This window comes from Cryptotermes secundus, unplaced genomic scaffold (genome assembly GCF_002891405.2).
Source record: "Cryptotermes secundus unplaced genomic scaffold, Csec_1.0 scaffold333, whole genome shotgun sequence".
NCBI classification, from domain to species: Eukaryota; Metazoa; Arthropoda; class Insecta; order Blattodea; family Kalotermitidae; genus Cryptotermes; species Cryptotermes secundus.
This window is the reverse complement of record NW_019742965.1, coordinates 473,572-496,205: the sequence shown is the minus strand read 5'-3', so window position 1 is coordinate 496,205 and position 22,634 is coordinate 473,572. Positions and strand designations below refer to the sequence as shown.

Here is a 22,634-nt window from a genome sequence, read left to right as displayed (position 1 = left end):
GTGCTGTTGAGTTATTGCACGTAAATAAACATGAATTGAATTGAATTGAATTGAATTATTATTATTATTATTATTATTATTATTATAGCTCTACAGCCCTTTGGGCCTTGGCCGCTTTTTTTCCGTTTCTCCATCCTATACACAGTTGATAGGACTCCTTGGACGGGAAATCAGCCAGTCGCAAGGCCACTACCTACACACAGAACAACACAAACACAAGATAAACGCACACAATACAGACATTCATGTCTTGAGTGGAATTCGAACCCACGATCCCAGTGTTCGAGCTAGCCAAGACCGCGCGGCCACTGTGATCGGCACCTACACTTTTACATTGCTTAATTAAACCTTCTTTGACCATATTAATTAATTTGCTTTTTTCATGTGTTACACTGATATTTTATGCAGAATTGGAAATCATTAGATACGCTGTATTCGGAATGGTAGAAGTGAAGTGTTAGTCTTAGTCGACCGGCATTTGGCTTGGGGGGATTGACTGAGGAGGAAAGTCAGAAGACTTCCATCAGAGTGACCGAATTTCAAAACACGTACCCCTTTCCGAGGATACAGTTGAGCTCTTCTCAATTCTTGAATGACATGTTTGAGGAGTCTGAGTAGTAAGCCTCAAAATTAATCACGCAGAATGAATTTCTTACATGCAGGTGGACGGATAATTACAATAACGTCCCTGGCTTGTGTTTCTGTAAAACATTTTATTCGTCGCTACAAACTTCGAACGTAAACGCCTGCAGAAATTTGATTAGACTATTGGCATTGCTCCTTAGTCGAAGAAGTTGCCGGTATTGTGAGGCGTAGATCACGCATTCAGCGGTGTTTAGGCTTAGAAACCGGTTCTTCCATACTTCCTTGCTCACAAGTTTTGAGCTTTATCCCTAAACTTCAAAACGTGGAAGGATAAAGGATAGAAAGACAGTATCCAGCTGGTACCATAAACCCTACCCAGTGATCCATCCACACCACACACCCTCAGGCTCCTGTGCAGTGAGTACCGGGGCTGGTGTGGCTGGAGCTTGAAGCTAATCACTCAACCCCATGCAGTCCCGAGAGTAATACCCCACAAGTCTTCATGGAGTGGTTCAGTTACTCACTGAGATGCCTACTCATAGTTTGCGCGTAATTAACCACAGTAACTATTTTGCCTATGGACCAAAAGTTTCCTGGGGATTATGCTCGGCTCTTGGGTATGTTTGCATTTAGCTTTACCGTATGGGAATACGGGTTCGGCTTAGCGCTCGGATTTTAGCAACGACCTACGAGTGCTAAGCGAAGCTCATTTGTGCTTCAGGAAAGGAAAGACAAAGGTTATACTGCAGAACAGATGTTTGTCGCACATGTGTGCGAACAAATGTTGCAGGGCAGCGAGAGACAAAGGAGCGGTAGACAGAACACCGGCCGGTTCCGGAGCCATCTGTCGGTCCGATACGACAGCGGTCAGCTGCTCGCCTTGTGTAACGTTCATTGAGTAACGTCGAAGCGAGAGGAGCGGCCAAAAGCAGGACTGCAGTGAGCAGGAGAAGTCAGTGCCACCGGAGACACGGTGAAGAGTGCGTGAGTTGCTGCTCATTGTCGCGGATGTTGTATGATAACATGTGTCCGACGATTGTGTGAGAGATTTAAAAAAATTGAAGCATTTGGACTTGGGACATCAACGGCACACGTCATTAATGTTCTTCATGGCGCGTGTGAACTTGAAGAAAAAATTGACTTCTCCTCAGTGAAATATGGCGAAATAATTCAGCTCATCTGCGTAATATTTAAAGTGTTGGTTTTAAGCTCTTAGAAAGCACATCATCTTTGTTTATTAATTAATTTAAAAACGATTAAGAATACGGTTGTTCATTTTGTGATACAAATGAGATTGAGTTAAATACTGAATTAATTATCATTTACGGCCCACGGTATAGGTACATGGTTACCGCTCCTATAAAGGGCTACAGATTGCTGCATAATCAGTTTTTATTCATAAGTAACGGGTGTTTTATCTTTGCAGAATACAAGACCAAGGTATAATAACAGACGTTCATTAACACGCTTACTATAATGTGGAGACACGTTTCTTACTCTCCTCGTACAAGTAGTTGGTGCGTCAGTTAGAGGGCAGATTGCATCAGCGGAGAAAGGCCAGAATTACCCAGACGCAAATAAATTTCTTTAGACGCGTGTGTAGAATTATTTTTCAAGAAAATTGATGATGAGAACCATATCGGAGAAACAAAGATTTTGATTACAGAATATTCTAGTTGAAATCGCCATCCAACTGGTAAATTCTTTTACCTGCATGTTTCTATGGACAATTTTAGGAAATCCATATACACACCGGTTATATGAGCGAACTGCCTCTATTGGCTGACTCATCTTTCTCTCTTCCCCTCCACTGCATTTGTATTGCTTGAGTATCCGGTTTACTATTGTGTGTAACATTTCTTTTGTTAACGACGTGGGCTGTTGCCCGTGCATGTGCGTACATGTCCGGAATAGCCATGCAGGTTCATGCCTGTTAGCTGCTTGGTTGTTGTCATACTCTGGAAAGGCAATTTCCATATTTGGCGAACTTTCGATAATTGCTCTTTATCAAGTCAGGCTCAGTGAACAGAAGCCTGACAGTAAATAATAGTAAACAGTAACGATAAGTAACAAGAAATGCATTGTTGTTTAACTAGTAACATTGACTTCCTAAGTGGAAAAATATACTAGGAGAATGATGTTAGTGTAAGTGGCAACAATAAAATGAAGAAACTATTTGTGATAAACTAGAAACAGAAGCTGTAAGAAGAACATTAATGTGCATCAACAAGTAGAAGTTGCGTTGTGATTTAACGAAAAGCTGAAAGAGAGGAGACGTTTTGTTGCCATATTGCTGCAGCTGGTGCTTTACCAGACGAGGGGCTGGCATGCGTTGCGAAGGATATATAAACAAGATGTACAACTGAGCAGATGTTCTTCCCAGTATAGGGTAGGGAGGTTCGCGAATAGGATACTATCCTATGGTAGGTAATAGTAAGAATTCGATAGGGAAGGGAACATGATAGAGAGATATGACCGATTTGTACACAACGAAATAAGGGGAACGCAAACAGAAGACGAGACGGGCAGGACTGTCACGGACAAGATATTAGCAGCTTCTGTGATTGTGGTTTCTGTTGGATCGTGCCAGAATGGTTCGTAGCCTGGCCCAGTGGACCAAGACGCTGAGCTTCCCAGCTCGCATCTCCCCACAAAAACATCAGCAGCACCAAGTAACGGCGCCAAAGAGCGAATGCCCCGTCATCAGCGCATCTACTGGCCCCAATAATACGACAGACGTAAGTAATGGCATGCAAACTGTATTCCGCGGAAACCGGCAGAAAAACATGTACAGTAAAACCGGTTGAAAGTGAAGCCCAAAGGGAGCTTCAATCTTTCCGTTTCAAACAGGTATTTACTGCTACGTAATAAACATTGCTCAATATGCAGTATAAGGCATGTATGCTGATCGAAACCACAGCACAGGAATCCATAATGCATACTACATTGATGCTGAGTACACACATCCTTTCAGTTTCTTATTGACGGTTTAGTATATATATATTTTTTTTGCGTATGTGGCAGGAATGCGCAAAGTCAGAAGTTCAGAGAAAACTGCCTGGTACATAGTTACATGAACAGAAAACATTTTCGCTCCATTGTCCCTGATCGGAGAGTATTTTCGATAAAGGCAGCTTAATGTTTAATTCCTCTTAAATGGGTTTTGTTGTGTTGAAATTATACGTTTTGCTTTCAGGCAGTTGCCAGTTCTACGTACCAATATAATACTCTCATCTACTCGTATTTCACTTCAAGGATTAGGTACTTGTTAGTAAACAACAGCCACGTCTCTTAATAACTTGCTAATTTTATAACACATGTAAAAAAAGTACGGAGCCAAGAGAAGGATTTTTAAAACTTAAAAACTCATCATTGGAAGTTAGATATGCGGGCTGTCCTAGGCACTTTTCTAGTAAAAGACAACTGGCCACTCAGGGTTTTTTTTAGGTAAGGTAAGGTAAAGTTGTCCCTGTGCTTAGCTAATTAAGCACTACTCCATGAAGGTTTATGGGGAGTGGATGTATAGATCATTTTATTGACCTCTGTACTACTTGGTCAGCTTCACGTCCCGGCCGCTTTACCCCTGGGGAAATAGCCCCCGGTACCCATTGGACATGAGGTTGAGAGGATCCCAGATGCGGTCTGGACGACGGCGGAGAAGAGATAATTCTTGACCGTGCCGGGATTCGAACTCTGAACCTTCGGTCGTGCAGCCAGTAGCCAGTCGCTATACCGACTGAGCTATCTCCCCCTAAAAAAAGTCATTGAAGGCAGCGTAGTAGTTCCGGATGCGAAACATGCATAGTGATAGAGAGGCAGGCTTGCAGGCCGTTTGCTGAGTAGTCTGCCGTTATAGCTCGGTGTAATGACTAGGCTATGGTCTGGACTACCGAGGAATCGGGGTTTGTCTGTTCCCCCTAGCGTCAAGACCGGCACTGGGGCTCCATCCAGCTTCCTATACAATCTGTACCGGAGGGTGGGGGGTAAAGCGGCAGAGGCGTGAAGCTGACCACTCCCATCCAGTGCTGAGGTTAAGAATTGTGGAACTCTACTTCCCTTTCCCTGTACGTCTTCGCGGCGTAGTGTTTAAATGAGTATGGGGACAGTATTTACAATTAGTCATGCGAGTATGAACAATAATGGGACAGATGTTCGGGGCTGTGTTTACGCGGTCCAATTCCAAACGATCGTTACGTGGCCTGCATGTTTAGCTTTCCTACTGATAAATATTATATCAGTATGAATTCATAACTGGTGCTATTAGAAGAGTATTGGTTGCGTGCTAATGTATATGTAAGTAACGCCTCTGGAAGTCGTCGGTTTTAACTTCAATTCTTCAATAACTTTTCACACAGAACAATAAACATTAATAATCAGAATCTACTAACGGTTTATTTAAAGTTTTTTTTCTAGTGGGGTGGGACTAAGTCCCTTGTACTGCGGCCACTTCTAACCTATTGTGATTGTGGAGCAATTGGTGGAATGAAGATTGGCAGGGGAAACCGAAATACTCGGAGAAAACCTGCCCCAGCGCCACTTTGTCCACCACAAATCCCACTTGACCAGACCCGGGGTCGAACCCGGGCCACAGCGGTGGGAATTCAAATGGTTAGTTTTTCTTTTAGACTGGGGGGGATCTAAAATAATTATTTTAGTGTCATCAGGGTAAGTTCAATAGCTTGAGAGTGTAATTTGGGCGGCTTCCATAGAAGTAGATTTGTGTAAGCGTGGCACGACAGCAATAACGCATTAGTTCTGTCGTGTAGCAATTCTGCGGTGTTTTCTCTGAAGGCCGGAAATGCAGAAACAACGTACAAGTCGATTTCTACTTATGCTATCTCGTGAAGTTTCACTTGTTTACGAAGCGCGATTCCTCTTTCCTGGTGACGCAGGGCGATATTACACAAGACGCGAGCTGCCATGTTGTCGGAACATAGGAGCGAACTACTGTTTTCAGTAAATTAAGCTTGTACGGAGATCGCAGCGTTGTCAGACTTCCACACAGTTGCATTGGCAACACATGTTAAAGCGGTAATTTTCAAATGCAGCTGCCAACAATAATTTCTTATGCGGATGTGGTCACAAGCTGTTTTTCATGATTGATGTATTTTTGTTGCTGGAGATCTTTTTCTAGTATCGAAAGGAATTTTCTTCATATCTTCTGTAGATTTATTGATTATTTTTACTCGGATGTTCCGATTCTGTGCTGTACGGCTGAAACCCTCGATTTCTTGAAAAACCAAGTACCACAAAAAACTGGCGGACGAAAAGCATCTTCGGTCAACTGTGGAGGGACGTCCCGTGAGCATGTTCCCATTAATGATCTGCTGTAAATTAAGGCAACCACATTAATAATCTTCTTAACGGGATTTGTTTTACATATAATCAAAAATAAAGTCATCCCTTGGCTTAATTAAGAACCACACCATGAAGATGTGGAAGTGGAGATGTAGTTCCACCATTCATGACCTCGGCACTAGATGGAGGCAAGTTGTTAGTTTCACGCCCCTGCCGCTTTACCCCTGAGGAAACAGCCCCCGGTATCCATTGAGTAGGAGGCTGGGTGGGCCCCACAGCGGGTCTGGACCCTATGAAGAAGTGACAAATTCTTATCCGTACCAGGAATCGAACCCCAACTCCTCGATCGTCTAGGACATAGTCTAGTCACTATACCAACTGAAATATTCGAACTGTTCTTTTTTTACATGTAGAATGGAATATATTTTAAGTTATATGGCCACAGAATATTTCTAACTTCTTAATGTTAGTTGTACTTGGGCCACCGGGTTAAACTATCTCATTTTTAATACAAAGTTAGACCAACATATTGATGAATAAAAGGCAAATTCAAAATTAATGTTAATTTTTATGCATAGTTCTTAAAATGGACGCAGAATGGGGAAGTCAGTCCGACTCCATATTTCATCTCCGAAAGTACTGGCATGACCTCAATGAAATTTGTTATTGAGTTCCAGACTAAAAGTTCCTGGGCAGATTTCGTTTATGTTTCGTATCGGCTTAATATTTTGGCATGTAGACCCGTTGTTAGGCAACGACCGCCAAAGAAGGAGCTATACAACAGACGTTACTGAGTAACGGCTTCGCAAACAAGGGTGTTTGCACGGCAGCAATTGGAAACAGGAACGGTGGTTTCTGTGCTGTTCCTGCCGAGATGTTATAAGCAGGACAGTTAGAGTAAATCAGTTGAGAGTCGACAGTTGGAGCAATGAGTTAGTTGTGAGACAGTCGCCAGCCTGTAAGAACGTGAGCACGGAAGCAAAGGACATTGTTGGGATCCGTCTCCCGGCAACGACTGGTGAAGACATAGCAAACTGGGAAGACTTTATGTGTGCTGTAGTTACAGTGATCTTAGGAGTATGTAACTCTGTGAGACTGTCATAGTTATTTATAGTTGCGTTCTGTAAGTGTTCAGTAAATTCGAATACCAACCCAATCCCCGTCTGTAGTCACTGTAAAATATTGGCCGTATTATAACAGCAGATTTATTTGCATGGATCTCAAATTGAACTTTAATCATTTTTTTCAAGAACGGTCATCGTATAGTGAGTTCGAGATCTACAACTTTTATATTAATCTGTTCTCAGTATTCTTTTTATTCATTTGTAGTTATGTTATGAAGAATGTCAGTATCTCGAACTGTATCGAACGATTAGATGGTAGTGAATACAGAATTGACAAGAATGTGGAAGGAGGGAAGTGTGGCCTAATTTAGGGTGTTATATAGGCATTCACGTGGAGGGAAGTAAAGAATCACTTAAACCTCAGGATTGTTGGTACTCTGTTGGAGATTCGAACCGGGTACCGTCCGAATGCAACTTAATAAAGAGTGTTACCGCTGAATCAAATTGTTCGGAGAGTAATAAGCAAAGGTAAGGTAAAGCTATCCCTGTAACAGGCCGCGAAGGGCCCATAGGGTTATGAGACGTTGAAGCTCCCATATCTTCTCTTGACACTCCGCTCACAGATGGCAGTAAGGTTGTCAGGCTTACGCGCTGGCCTCCATTTAACCCCCAGGAAGATTCATGGTACTCATTTCTGTTAACTAAGTCGACCCCATGGCCATAATTCGGCTGGAAGGATTACTTAATTGAAAAAAATCACCTCATCGGGACTCGAACCCGCGACATTCCGGCTTGTAGCATAGTGCCTCAACCAACTATGCTACCGCGTGTCCCCGTAATAAATAAAGAAAAAATGGAAATAGTTTTACATATATATCATGAATTTCGAACTAGAGATCTGGGCCATATTTGCGGTGTCGGTTTAATTGCAATGTTTCTGTGACTCCGTAACTACCTGTATTAAAAAGAAACTCGTCTAAATAAAGAAGCAGGTGCTTTTGTGTTACGTTACAAGAAGGTTTTACTGTAATTCGTACTTATTTTCCGAGGCTTAAGCTCTTCTAAATTTGATGCCTGAGGCTTAATGCTTCCAGTCACATTCCTTGCATTGAGAAGGTATAATACTGTATAAGGCCATATGGCTGCTACGGCCGTTACATGCTGCAGGCATAAGCTGCGACCTTGCAAGGGCTCGCAGGAAAGGACGTTGGATGCTGCATCCAGCCATACAGGCTGAACGCGGTGTCGGTGACATTGTAAGTTATTCAGTTATTTAACGATTATCTGTCAACTGCTATTGTTAAGCAGAGTCGCATGAAATGGCAGACATATTTTGAATGAAAAACCGGAAGGAAGTGGCCATTGCCTATTTTAAGGCACTAAAATATTATGGTAAGGTAAGGTAAAGGTAGAGTTATTCCTTTGCTTAACTAATTAAACACAGCGCCATGAAGACGTATGGGGGAGTGGGTGTATAGACCCACGTTTTCTTGACCTCTGCACTAATTTGAGGTAAGTGGTCAGCTTCACGCTCCGGCCGCTTTACTCCCAGGAAAAGAGTCCCCGGTACCCATTGGATTGGAGGCTGAGTGGGCCCCAGGTGCGGTCTGGATGACATGGACTAAATATGAGGGCGTTTAACTCAAGGACAATGGATGAGGCGGGAAGTGGGCCCTACACGGGGGAAGTTGCATACGCAAACTGAATTGTCGAAAAACTTCAAGGGAAGTGACCACATGGGAAACTTAGGCATAAATAGGTGGAGGATAATATTAAAACGGATCTGAGAGAAATAAGATATGAAAATGTAGACCGGGGTGGACTGGTTTGTGTTTGGGATCATTGGCCTGTACCACGGTAATTATTATCAATTACTCGTATACAGGAAATACCCTGCACAGTGGAACCACTTGTCCAGCATTTTCATGGAAGGACTATGATAATCAACAAATCTTCAGCCAGTTTAGCAGAACCCAATCACGATTCGAAGCGGGGACCTCCGGAACACAATATTTTTTGTTCATTTTGTGTTGAGGGAGACCTTGACATTCCAGAGGTTCGTTTTATAGCCCCGGTATTCAGAATGCTATGGAACATCTGGCGATATGAAAGGGACAAAGAAGTTGATAACTTTGTGTAATTATTTTCATGAATCAGACAAATACAAATAAAACATTAAATGGATAAGGGTGTATGTATATAGATATACATGTGTGTGTAAGTGTGGCTGTTTTGAAGCCATTAATGCTGGATATGAGAATGGAATAAAAAACAAAGGAGGTCACAGTTTCCATGGAGTGTTATTTCGCTGTGAGACCCGTTTGTCACTCTGTACACGCCACGCCAGTGTGCTTATTCTTGCAACACCCGCGTGAAAACTTTCGGAGTTACAGACTCAGCATTGCCTCTGGTTGCAGATGGCCCGTTTACTCGATTTTCACATCAATAGCAATTATTTTGTACAGTCCCGTAAGTAAAATTCTAAAGCACAATAGACCATTTTAGGTCGCGGTGCAAGGGCCGAGGAGGCCCACCCCTCATACATCCATTCATTCAAGTAGAATTCTATCGGAAATCGTAATGACCAATGCTGAACTCCCACTCCTAAGCCACTGTCCATACGAATCAGTGATTAGGGACCGGTTGAAATTGCATTATTATCTTCTGTTTGTGGTGACATGTGAAGTCAAATACGTCCGGAGATCGTTCGTGGGTCGGGAGAGAAGATTGCCTGGACCTCCGGACCTTACTCCCCTGCTTTTACTTGTGATATTGTGTTACGTAAGTGGTGCAGAGACCCAAAATCGACGGAAAGGATTCTCTGAAATGAAGAATTAGTGACGTGGTTCATTTCAGGCTGATTTAAGATATCCTGAGCCTGTTGTGACAAGAATCGAAATGCCGACTGGATATGGGTAAATTGGCCGGTCACGGTAGCCGAGCGGTCTAAGGCATGCACTGTCTTCGCTCCCCCGGAGGCCGGGATCGTGGGTTCGAATCCCACTCAGGGCATGGATGTTTGGTGTTTGTCTTTCTGTGTTTTTGTACAGCTAGAGACCTTGCAACGATCACCATCCCGAGGGGTCCTACCGAATGTCTAATATCTAGTAAACTGAAGCGAAACGGAGAGTTTCATAGAGGTAGACCAAGGCCCAAATTGGGGCTGTACGCCAAATGAAAAAATAAAATGGCAAATCGACCGATGGGGCTTACATAAAACGTTTCGGAATTTCTCTTTCATTTCGCTCTTCATTCGCGTTTATGGCCGGAACTGATAACAAAATTACAAGCTTGAAGAACAGCACCACAACTTTACAGATACGTTATAAGTAAGCTATCTAGTGCCTGTACCTGCGTGTGTTTGTATCCCCAAAAGGTATAGCAGAGAAAAACATAAAGTACAACACTGTTTGTTTTAGCAAGTCACTATTCTCCCAAAAGAAGAAAGAAGATGGTGGATTCAGATGTAATTCAGTGGAATGGAATGAAAGGGTAATTTACATAAGAAGGACAAAATACAACAAAGATATCAAAGAAAACTTGAAAGCAACTTCAATAATTTAGTATATAAAAGTAACCATCCACGGAAACCACACAGTACCACGGCATAAAGGTAAGGTAAAGATATCCCTGTAAGAGACCATGAAGGCCCATAGGGTTGTGAGACATCGAGGCTCCCACATTTTCTCTAGACAGTCGGCTTATAGATGGCGGTAAGGTTGTCAGCCTTACGCTTCGGCCGCCCTTTATCCCCAGGAAGATTCCTGTTAAGAGGCTGAGTCGATCCCAGGGCCATAGTGCTTCTAGAAGGATTAGGTAAATTGAAGAAATACACCCCATAGGGGCTCGAACCCGCGACCTTCCCGCTTGTAGCATAGTGTCTCAACCAACCACGCTACCGCGTGCCCCACAGTACCACGGCTTACAGAATATTAACCTCAAACACAACACATGCCCTCCTTTTAGAGTCAGGAATTTAAAGGGCAGTACAGTGATGCAGTTACGTAAAGCCCTCTATCTGAGATGACCATAAAAGGTCGAAACGTGTAGTAGAACTGACGTCTATAAAATAATAACAACAAAGCACACCAACGGTGTACGAGGACGACACGAAGTTGCGCCTTCAGGACTGCCCACGCAAATCAAATCATTAACCAGTGCAATGTAACACATTAAATATATTCATTAGGAGTAGAGGATGTTGAATAAACAGGAATTGGTTGAACGTTCAAAATGACAAAGGGGTACCAAAATGTATACTGGAATGCTACACGTATATACAAAAAAAAACAATGAGTTTGGAGTGCCAGATTTATTTTTCGATACAGCACAACCTCAAAATTAGAACCAAGATAAGTATCGTGTGTTGGAATGAGGTGTTCTTCAGACCTGCTGGAATGATGACCGCTCATGGTCCTTAGAGCCAGCTCACTTCCACGCTCCCGCAGTCAAGCATACACGGCGCGACCTCCAAGTGCCCAGTTTCCGGCCAAGCATTCCAAGTAGCCTGGCAGTTTCATGTCTTGTAGTTGCTGTAATTCTTTGCTTCGGTGAAGTTATGGTGAATGCGTATTCTTCACCAACTGAACAGTTCTTTCGTGTTTTAGTTAAAAATCCGAAAATGGTTATTGTCAGTAGTGGCAAGAATCAGGTGTTGATCCGAAAGCAATAATGATCTTACTTACGAAGCCGTTTGTGCTTTCACATGCTAGTTCACACCTGGCAGACGTGGAGTTCAGAATACCACGGCAGTTAATCTCTCTCTGATAGTGAACTTGCTATTCTATTTTACTCCTGCGGCAGGAAGTCGCTGAGTCCCTTAGTACTGCGGCCTCACGCGGGCTTACTGTCCCCGCTCCAGAAGACTTGAGTGTGGAGCTTTGGTGAAATAATTTGCGGAGGAAAACCGAAGTACTCGGGGAAAGACGTGTGTCCATCACCACTTCTTCCAGGAGTCCCACGTAGATTGTTCTGGGATTAAACCCATGTCTCCGTGGTGAGAAACTGACTAGTAACCTTCCGACCTGTGGCACGGCAGTTCTGTGAGTAAGCAACCGCATGGAGCGGAGTTCGCATTTCTAAAACTATAGCCGTTCAGGTAGTCAAGAAATTCCTCGCTTCATGAAAGATGGAGTGATGTGCAGTGCAATTTGTGCATAACGTGGCCGACTGATAACATCAGTAGATGCTACTGAAGTAGCGCGTGATATATTACCAAAGTCATACTTAGTAGGGATATAGCTGGATTGTAAAAGTGTTAATTGAAGTGAAGTTTGGGATATTGCACCATTAGAAGACAGTTTCTGTGGTGAACTTGAATTAGTTTGAAGCCGTTCAGAACACCAGGTAAGGTTGAGTTTCTGTAAGGTAAGAAGGTAAAATTATCCCTGTGCTTAACTAATTAAGCACATGAAGACATGTGGGGGAGTGGATGTATAGATCCACATTTTCTTGACCTCGGCACTAGCTTGGAGTGAGTGGTCAGCTTCATGCCCCGGCCGCTTTATCACCCGGGGAAAGAGCTCCTGGTACCGACTGGATAGGAGGTTGGACCTCAGAGCCGGTCTGGACGACTTGGAGAAGTGAAAATTCTTGACCTTACCAGGACCCGAACTCCAACCCCTCTGTCGTCCAGCCCGTAGCCAGTCGCTATACCGACTACGCCAATGTTTCTCAACCGCCGGGCCGCGGCGTCAATCATACCAGACCGTCGTCTTATAAAAAAAATATACCGGGCCGCGGTCTCACAGAGGCTGAGAACCACTGGACTACGCTATCTCGGCTCGTGGTGAGCTTCTGTAGTGAGTTTTAATTACAAGTTATTGGGGACTTTATCCAGATGTGCCCTTTAATGGTAAATTTGAATTCAATTGATGCTGAGTGTGGTGCCATCCAAGGGTCAGCTATGTGGTGAGCGTTTTGGGTTCTGTTACAACGAAGAACTTGTCTGCTGCTGGAACTACTCGGGGAAGTTCTTCAAAGACTAGAGAGAATGTATTTTTAACGTGTTATGCGTACTTCTCGGGGTTACTGTCTGAAATTTCGTTGCTGATGTAGGCGGTTGACCTTTGAGCATGAAGAGTGAATGCAATCGGGTGTGGGACGCCGAGCCTCGTAAACCTGCACTTTCAAACTGCTGTTGTATAACATCTCGACAAGCCCCAGCGGGAACCCAGCCTTTAGATGAACACACGATGCACACGCTCTTGATGCAAATGTTCATGCAAGCCAACAGAAATTATGTAACAACTCATCGATTTTCACAACATACACTTATTGTTTCTTATTTTCTTTATGTACCCTAGTTCACGATGCCGTCAAGAAATGCTTGTTATTGAGATTACATTTTCTTATCGTCGCTTCTGCGCCTCAGAATGATAATAGTGGCCTATGATATTTCTGTGTACATGAGATGAACACAGGTTGGGGGTGTATGAGGAAGAGGTGATGAGAATATTTGGACCTAAGAGAAAAGAAGGAATAGATGCGGAGAAAACTGTTTATTGAGGAGCTCCACACTTTGTACCGTGTAGCACGCATGACAAATGAAAAATGCGTATAAAATGTTGGCCGCCAAAATCTTAGGGGCGATGTAACGTGGAAGACTTGGGCATAGATGATAGTATAATATTAAAATTGATCTTAAAGAAATAGGACTGAGTGTGTGGGCTGGACTCATGTGGCCTCATGGATGAGGCAGTGCTTACTACTCTTTAAAATATATGAGAAATGCTGACGTTAGGATGGCAGGCAGTGTATAGAATGCACAAAGACATTAATTTCCGAGACGGGATTCGAATCGGCTTCTCTGTTTTTCTCGGTGCAGGCATCGACAAAGCAAATTTCTGACACGTTTAAGCAAGTAAAGTACACGCACCGAAGAAGTAGTGAAATGGCATTTTGTTACATGATTTTCATCACAGTACTTTGTTATTCGGGCCTGTAGACCTAGTGTTTCTAAATAGAGGAAAGACCCACCTCTCTTTTGGAACCTAATGAGAGGAATTACGAATTAAGGCAGTTTGTGAAGAAGGGGGGGGGGGGAGGAATCGATTGAATATTGTATTCATACTTGCGCATTGTCACCTTTCTGAAACGGATTCTGGATTTCTCTGGCCCTGAGAATATAGAGCAAATACCAATGCAAAATTTCTGCAATAAACTAAAACATTTCAACATGGACATAAACACACAAAAAATGAGAATTCGCTGAAAATAGTGTGCTTGAATATTTGTTCCCTGTTCCCATATTGCACAGGGAGGTTATTTGAGAGCCTGCCGCAAATATTTCGGCCGGTCCGGCTGGAGGAATACATGCTACTAGAGTAAGTTTTTTACGCGCGTGTTCAGACATGCAGCGGGATCAACGAGGCCATTGACCAACAGATCACAAATAAAACCCACCTAGCTCACTGTGGTTACCAGAAATTGTCCCTGGTGTTGTGCAGGCATTCCTTGCACCTTGGTAACATGTTATGTTCCCGCGTTGAAGTCCCTTTTCGGAACAGAGCAAATCTGAGACTTAACTCTAAACCTGGTCTCCTCTGCAAAGCGTCGAAGTGATTTTCGGTGGGAATTGCATCCGCCCGGCATATTATTTTCGTGTTGTTGACCAGTTTAAACTGTTGCAGACCTGGACCACAGCAGTTCGCTCCACTCGTACCACGCAACCTGGGCGCCACAAGGTGAAACTGACTAGTTTGGTGGGTTCGGTAGATAGCATGAAACTAATCTCATGTGAATACAGGCCATAGGTTTAGCTAGAGGATGGGGTATTGTGGATAGCGACAGAATGACAAATTAAGTCACACAATGCATTCAAGATTTAAAAAAACTCCCTGGTTTCAGCCCGCAAGCGAACTATACTGAGCGACCGCCGCTTGTCGGCGAAGTTTTAGTGCCAACTTTTTGCGGATAGAGGGTGTCTCGTGGTCAGCGCAACGAATCCCCACGGCCTTTCATTTCGGTTTTCTAGACCGGTGCCGCTATTTTCTTGAAATATCTCCTCCGTTATCATCACGAAGCTGAGTGGACCCCGTTCCAGACCAACCACTTCTCCGAAAAAATCTGGTAGCCCCGGTAATCGAACCCGGATCTCTGGATCTGTAGCCACGAACGCTGACCACTAAACCACAGAGGCAGTCCTTATATATTAAGGTAACTGTAAGTACTTTAATGACGGTAAACACACCATTGCACTTGCCCCAAGTCGTCGATGACTCGTCAGGTAGATGTTAACTTTGGTTTGCTGTAGGATACTGAATGTAATAGTGTGATTTTAAGTTAAACTTACGAGAATTTCTAAAGTTGTACTCAATGACTGATTCGAAGAGAAAGGTTCTAACAGAATAGAATGACGCGATGACGTGCTACAGGCATATTTACAATCTTTCGTCGGCGTCAAGTCAAAATTCGAATGTAATTCGGGGCAATTTGTCGGCTGGCTTCGCAACACTCGTTTTCCGCCAAGGACTCGCATGAATTACACTGGTTGCCTGACAAGCGGGATATAGCTCGGGGCTCAACCATCTTGTCAGCAACTGCCAACATAAGGCTGAGCCACACGCCGCCCTCATACCTTAGCGACATATAGAATTTTGCACAGTGACGAGACTTATGGCCCTCAACCTGCTCCCTCTGGGTTTCGGAGTGAAAGTAAAATAGCTTCGTCCTTCGCAAAAATGACTTAACAAATATAGGCGAACCACATACATGTGTCATTCTTCAGTTGTGGTCGTCTGGATGCTCATTTCCCTATCAGACCTGGATTAATGCCAGTTAAGATTCACGTTATTTAATCTCAGAAGGCAAATCCTGGCCTCGAACGTGGACGACCTGGGCAGAGAATGTTCAGGCCCAGCAACGATTTCATCTAGTTTCTTTTTTCTGCCCTGCAACGACCCTGTCTGTCTATATGCGATTGTATTTTGTATAGTTTTTTATTATTCCAAATTATAACATCCTGAAATGCGTGCCGGAATCTTTTCTTAATTTCAAATGTGAATCGTACATGAACACTCATCTTAACTCTCACGTGAGGACTGACTGAATGTTTAATACAGTAGCAGGGGCTTGGTCTTATGGTCGGCAGGTACATAACAAATACACATGCTTCACGGTAGCTCTTCAGTTGTTTGTTTGGATGATACTGGAGGGAAATTACAGTGTACATAGGCTCTTGGCCTGTCGGGGACAGCCGAAATCCGAACGCGTGCCTTGCAAGTTTGTTCAAGTAGCGCGTATCCCTCCCGCCGGACCGGCCGTAAGATTTCCGCTAGGCTCTCGGATAACCTTGAAATATGTTGGAGGAATATACCTGTCTTACGTAGCCTGAACCTCGACAGAATGGGCATATGTGCAAAATGTTTTAATGGACTGCTGGAGAAAGTAATCGAGAAAAAGAACAAACAGAATAATTATATGGAGCAGAGTCTTTGATTATCTGATAGTTGCTCAGCTGGTTGGATGCCACTAATCGACTTTATCCTGAGCCAGTTGTATCCAGTCCACAGTCTATTGTTCCGATTCTTTAACGTTGATTTCCATAATATCCCCTCACCTATGCCTGTGTCCCTTCTGTTTTCCGATCCGGGTTTTGCATACATTTTTGTCTGTCAAATGCGTGCTGCATGTCCCGCCTCCCGTTCTCTTGTATTCGTTCATCCAAATAGCAAGGAAGAAATTAGGAGAGCGTATAAAGTAAAGAAAAAGAAAGACGCAAAGAAGGGACAAATAAATAAAGAAAGAAAACGATAAAATTAAACTGAATGTGTCTTCAGCAACAGCGCAGTGCCTCTTTAAGCTAATGACATGGATTGTGCGAGTTAATGTGCAAGGAGCATTACTGTGCAATACTCTTTTTCTGCAAATAAGTCTGTGTTACACAGAAACATGCGTGAAACTATAAAAAAGTCCAGATTCCATGTAATTCGTCATAAGCAGTTTTCGTTGTAGTACGAAACAATAAAATAAATTTCTACGGCTGTTAAGTACGAATAATAAGACCCTTCTTCATGCGAGATCGCGGAAAGGCCTNAGTCCAGATTCCATGTAATTCGTCATAAGCAGTTTTCGTTGTAGTACGAAGCAATAAAATAAATTTCTACGGCTGTTAAGATCCTTCTGCATGCGAGATCGCGGAAAGGCCCTGCCCATGTTCTCCGCACCTTCCAACCGTATTGCGTCATGTAATGCTGTCATCAGAAGTCATGTTTGTTGTGCGATAATCACTGGGATGCAGTTGTGATATGACATATTTCTCCTTTAGTAGGGTTCTGTCTGATGTGCTAAAGGGTGGGGGATCTGTACAACATAGCATTCGTTTCCACAATCTCATCACCCCCCCCCTTACCCTTCCTGCTGTTTCTTCGCATTTTATGGTGTTACGACAGAAGCGCGCAAGATTAGCATTTCATCTCCTGTCCATATTTTCTTTCTTTGTTACAATATTCGCTTTCCTACACTTGTACTTTGCGAAATATCTTGTGCGGATAATACGAACATAGGAAGGATGTTCGAGATATCTCGACGTAAATAACCACGTAGTTAACTCATGAAAGGTGCCAATTTATTCGTGTCGTAGGCAATTTAATATAAAATAGACTGACTACCTTGCATTCAGGAAGAGCTGTGGCCGTTGGTGCACAGAAACAAAAACTGAAAACGAGGCCGAGCAGGTAGCGAGTGAGTGAACTGACAGCGGACAAGATCAGTCCTGCAAGCTCTCTCTTTCTCTCGCCCATCTGTCCAACGGTCTTGCTATATTTGAATCTCTTGTTAAGGGTGCAGAGATTTCTATTTAATTTAATGTGTCCTATGAGGAGCAGGGGGGGGGTACTTGCGTCGGATGACCTCTACTTACGCAGGACAGCAGAGAAAAACACTGAGTATGTAATATTCATGGAGCACGCAGTAGCGTAGTTTGTTGATGCACTATACTACAAGTCGAAAGGCCGCGGGTTCGAGTCCCGATGAGGTCGATTTTTTTTTTTAATTTACCCAATCCTTCCAGTCACACTATGGCCATGGAGTCGACCCAGCCTCTAACAGAAATGAGTACCGGGAATCTTCCTGGTGGTGGTGGGGGGGTAAAGGGCGGCGCGTAAGGCTGACAGCCTCACCGCCATCTGTGAGCCGATTGTCCAGAAAATGTGAGAGCCTCGACCTCTGAACCCTATGGGCATCCACGGCCTGTTATAGGGATAGCTTTAACTTTTTATGTAATATTCATGACCGGCGCGGGATTCAAACACATTGCCCTCGTGTTCGAGCGGTCTAAGAACTGAACGTCTGCAACTACCAGGTAAGTTGCGAGTTAAATGCATTCTTGTCGCTACTGAGCCTATAGCGCTGAGCTACGTTGACAAAGAAAACAGCTATCAGAGCCTAGGACGTGTTTATGTCGGCACAGATATCGTGGCGAGTGTGACCCGAGAGGAAGCGCGCACATGGAGGTTATCTCTCCAACCGGATGGGAAGTCAGCGTGGGTTCATTCTACAGCTACTGCTCAGGCTTCAACAAGTTTTCTGGTTTCCTGCAGATGGCACACAGGTCATAAAAGACGACCATCAAATTTTATGCCGAGCCTTTGACGGAGCGAAGGTTGGCAAATTGTGAAGCAAGTGGCCATGATTCGACCGTCTCTGTGGTCTAGTGGTCAAGAGTTCCTGGCTACAGGTTCGGAGGTCCGGGTTCGATTCCCGGCGCTACCAGATTTTCTGAGAAGTAGTGGGTCTGGAACGGGGTCCACTCAGCCTCACGAGGATAATTGAACAGCTATTTAAAGAAAATAGCGGCTCCGGTCTAGAAAAGCGAAATTAATGGCCGTGGAGATTCGTTACGCTGACCACGCGACGCCCTCTATCCGCTGAAGTTGGCACTAACTTCGCCGACAAACGGCGGTCGCTCGGTCGGTATAGTTCGCTTGCGGACTAAAACCACGGAGTTTGTGTTTTGTGGTCATGATTCGCATTAGTGCTGTAGCTTGGCCCTCTCCTCTATGTTGATCTTACTTTTTTATTTTGTCTTCTAAACGCTATCCAACGCAGAAAAGCCAAATTTGCTAAGACAAATAGTTCTGGAGCAATAAGGAAGAAACTGCCCTTCTAGGATTTCCGAAATGTTGAGGGGATATTTGAGCGAATAAAGAAAATGGGGTGGAAGGGGTTCAGGTGTTTAAAACCTCCCCAGTGAGGTTCTCTACCGTCATACCATATTTCGTGGAAATACGTAGAAGCAAATGTGTGGAAACGTACGAAGAACAATTAAATACATACTCTTCGTTACATATATATGTATATAGAGTTTTATATGAAATATACAATATATGAAATATATAATCTCTTGTGATACTTGTGACCTCGTGATACTCGAGACACTCGTGATACTGAACAGTCGCCGGAGCTAAACTCTCTTATACATATAGCCAGCGCTCGGACGGGATAGGGAATACCTTATCGAAGAGTTAGTTTCGTCCGTTGCTTAGGAAATGCTAGCAACGGCAAACTGTTATTGCGTTCCCATGGAAGTATACGCTAACTGTTCTAGCGTTACAATTGAAACGACTGCTGGATTCGGAACATGTGGCAGGTTTTTACCTGTCACGGGTGTGACATCTACATAATAGGCACACAGAAACGCGCGTGTTCGAATGCAACGTTGTGTCAAAATTTCGAAGCGATCGGTGAAGAAGTTTCGGAGATCTTAGGTAAAACTCAAAGGAACATTTACATTTGTATTTATATAGAAGATACATTTATTTATATTTACATATAAACGGGTTTTAAGGCCTATGTAGCGAATATCTAAGGAAGTAGTGGGAGGTTGCCTGAAGGTCTGACTCAAATCTTCCAGCCGATCAAGGGGGACGGACACGCTGCTCACATTAACTCACACTGCGCTCGTTCGGACTCGTGGCTAAGTCGACAGGTCAGTACACTCCAATATCGCCCCAATAAATCTTTGGACAGATATCATGAAGCGAGCTTCCCTGTTATACGTGCTTGTCGATCGTAAGTCCAAGTTCGTGCTGCCGTATTGAGCACCAGTTAGTCTTGTTACTATTCGTACTTGTGTCAGAATGATACATGACAGTTACACTTTGAAATGAGTGTTCGTGTCTCTACTTATGGAAGTAGTAGGGGAAATATTCAGGCATAAATTTTGGCTTCTCAGAAATTAGACCGAAAACAAATGCTAATGGTACGGTTGAGAAAGATGCGAGGTAATGCGTCACTCAGAAACTTCCAGTGTTTCGGTCGTAACTGATCTCACAAACTTGTGATGTGCACATGTAACAGAGGATATAATTATAGGAATGTTTTTTTTTCAGAATAAATTATACGAAAACTTCGTTATATTGTGGCCAACTTGACTTTTCGTTTCGAAAGTGAAGTTTGGCCACGAACACGTAAAGATTAAGCAGCAAAATGTGAAACGATATCTGCAATATTTAATAGGGAGAGTCGAACTGCAAGATAGCGTTTGCAGAATGAATTGGTAGACATTATAAACGTCGAAATGAAGCCTACCGGTATCAGAATAAGAACAAATAACATATTAATCGAACATAAGGAAAGTGATTATCAAAATAAATATTGGAGAAGCCCTGATTTTAAAGTAACTGGCTACGGGCTGGAAGACCAGGGTTCAATTCACAACCGGTTTCAAATTTCTTCCTCACCACCATGTCCCGACCTGCTGTGGGGCCCACTCAATCTCCGGGAGCTCTTCCCCCGCTGCCGAGCGTGAAGAGATCTCTTATCGCCGTCAGTGTCAAGATTAAGAATGTGCGGAGCTTTACCTACACCACACTGTACGCCTTCGTGGCATAGTGGGTACGTAGGCACAGGGAAACTTGAGAGAAGATCCTCTCAACGGACGTTAGAACCAAGCAACAACAGGAAACGGAAGAGGAGACGTAGACAGATGAAAAGCTTTGCGGTAAAGTTGCCCTTGTGCTTAATTAAGCACTACACCATGAAGACACATGGGGAAGTGGACCTCGGCACTAGATAGAGGTGAGTGGTGAGCTTCACGGCCCTGCCGCTTTACCCTCGGAAAGAGAGCTCCTTACACTTTGTATAGAAGGCTGGGTGGGCCTCAGCTGATCTGGGCACCGTGGAGAAGAGACAACTCTTGCAACAAAGGGAGCAGTAGGATAGGACAGAAATGTAAACAGAAGAATAGGAAGAAAATGAACATTAAATGGTGTTAGTTTGACCGTGAACGGCGCGTACGGGCTTGAATGTGGAATGGCCCATCATGCTAATACGGATGACGGTCAGCAAATACCTCGATCGGGCCATTGCATGTCAGTGGCAGCCCATTGCTTCTCCTCTTGCTTCAGGCGACTGCTGGACAGGAAGTTTCCCCTCCACCTCGCCTGAGAGCGGCTGTCTGAACAGGGTTCGGCCCGTGAAGCCCGGAAGAAAGCGCACTGAAACAGTCCTTACGGTTCACAGCTTTTGTTCCCGTGATGTCGGTCTTCATGGGGCAGCCTATAATTCTTGAAAAGTGCTATAATTGTTTGCAACTCTTTCAGCGGAGCCTTAAGTAAATGTGTTCGCTAAATCCTCACAAGCACAGTCAGTAATATACTTTGACGAAATCAAAGGAACAAAATTCAGTTAACTTCCCTGTATACATAAGATCAGCGAACCTCATCTCAGATGCTCTTGGGGCCCTCATATTATTAGGGGTTTGTTGATTGTTTTATTTTGTGTCATGAAGAACTTAACATTTTGCGTTGTCTTTAGTCTGTTTATTGAGACAAGGACGTCCCAAACAAAAACTTCTTGTTCTGCATGATTGAACTTTTTTTTAATTGCTAGTGGGGTGGACTAAGTTCCTTGTATTGCGGCCACTTCTGGCCTATTGTACCAGCTCCAGATGATAGGTGAGGGTGATTGTGGAGCAATTGGTGGAATGAAGATTGGCAAGGGAAACCGAAGTACTCGGAGAAAACGTGCCCCAGCGCCACTTTGTCCACCACAAATCCCACTTGACCAGACCTGGGATCGAACCCGGGCCGCCGCGGTGGGAAGCCAGCGACTAACCGCTTGAGCTGTGGCGCGGCCCTGCATTATTGTTACTAATGCGACGAGAGAGAGAATTCCTGTAGTACGAGTTCTGCACCAGCCAATCACAGTGGCCGCGCGGTCTGAGGCATGAACCGTCTTCGCTCATTCGAACACTGGGATCGTGGGTTCGAGTCCCACTCAAGGCATGGATGTCGGTGTGTGCGTTTATTCTGCGTTGTTCTGTGTGTAGGTAGCGGCCTTGCGCCGGGCTGATCACTCGTCCACCAAACTCTGTGACCACCTTTACAGTCTCTTTTAGCCGCTGCATTCGAATATATATTTTTTTTAAATTTGCATTTCGCAGACGTCTTTGTAATCAGTAACCACAGTATAACGAGAATTTTTTTCGGTATTCCTATTCACGGCTCTCTTGGAATTAAAACGTAAAAACTGACTTTACACGGTGGACATTTTGGTAATTTTGGAGGGAGGAATTAAAACTGTGGCGCCGAACGTCTTATGTCATGAAGTAAAGGTTTAGTTAGTTAGTTAGTTATTTATTGCAGAGGGTGGGTTTCCCCATGCACTTAGACCAGTATTGGTCCATTGTGCTTCCCTCTATGATATTCTACCAGTCTCTATACCCTACCGATAATGTACCATCAG

The 22,634-nt window shown here is 43.9% G+C and overlaps 1 protein-coding gene across 2 annotated transcripts in view; it reads left to right on the top strand.

Moving 5' to 3' along the window:
- Positions 1 to 22,634, top strand: part of LOC111873461 (TNF receptor-associated factor 4) — a 62,729-nt gene that overhangs the window by 20,359 nt on the left and 19,736 nt on the right. Inside the window, exons 1-2 of one of the 2 annotated variants that reach the window (XM_023868199.2) lie at positions 1,410 to 1,782; positions 2,012 to 3,323. The exons of the other annotated variant lie outside the window; for it this stretch is intronic. Of the exons in view, the coding sequence (XP_023723967.1) occupies positions 3,177 to 3,323 (147 nt within the window). The 5' untranslated portion in view covers positions 1,410 to 1,782; positions 2,012 to 3,176. Of the gene's footprint in view, positions 1 to 1,409; positions 1,783 to 2,011; positions 3,324 to 22,634 lie in introns of those variants that run through there. 2 annotated transcript variants of the gene reach the window in all.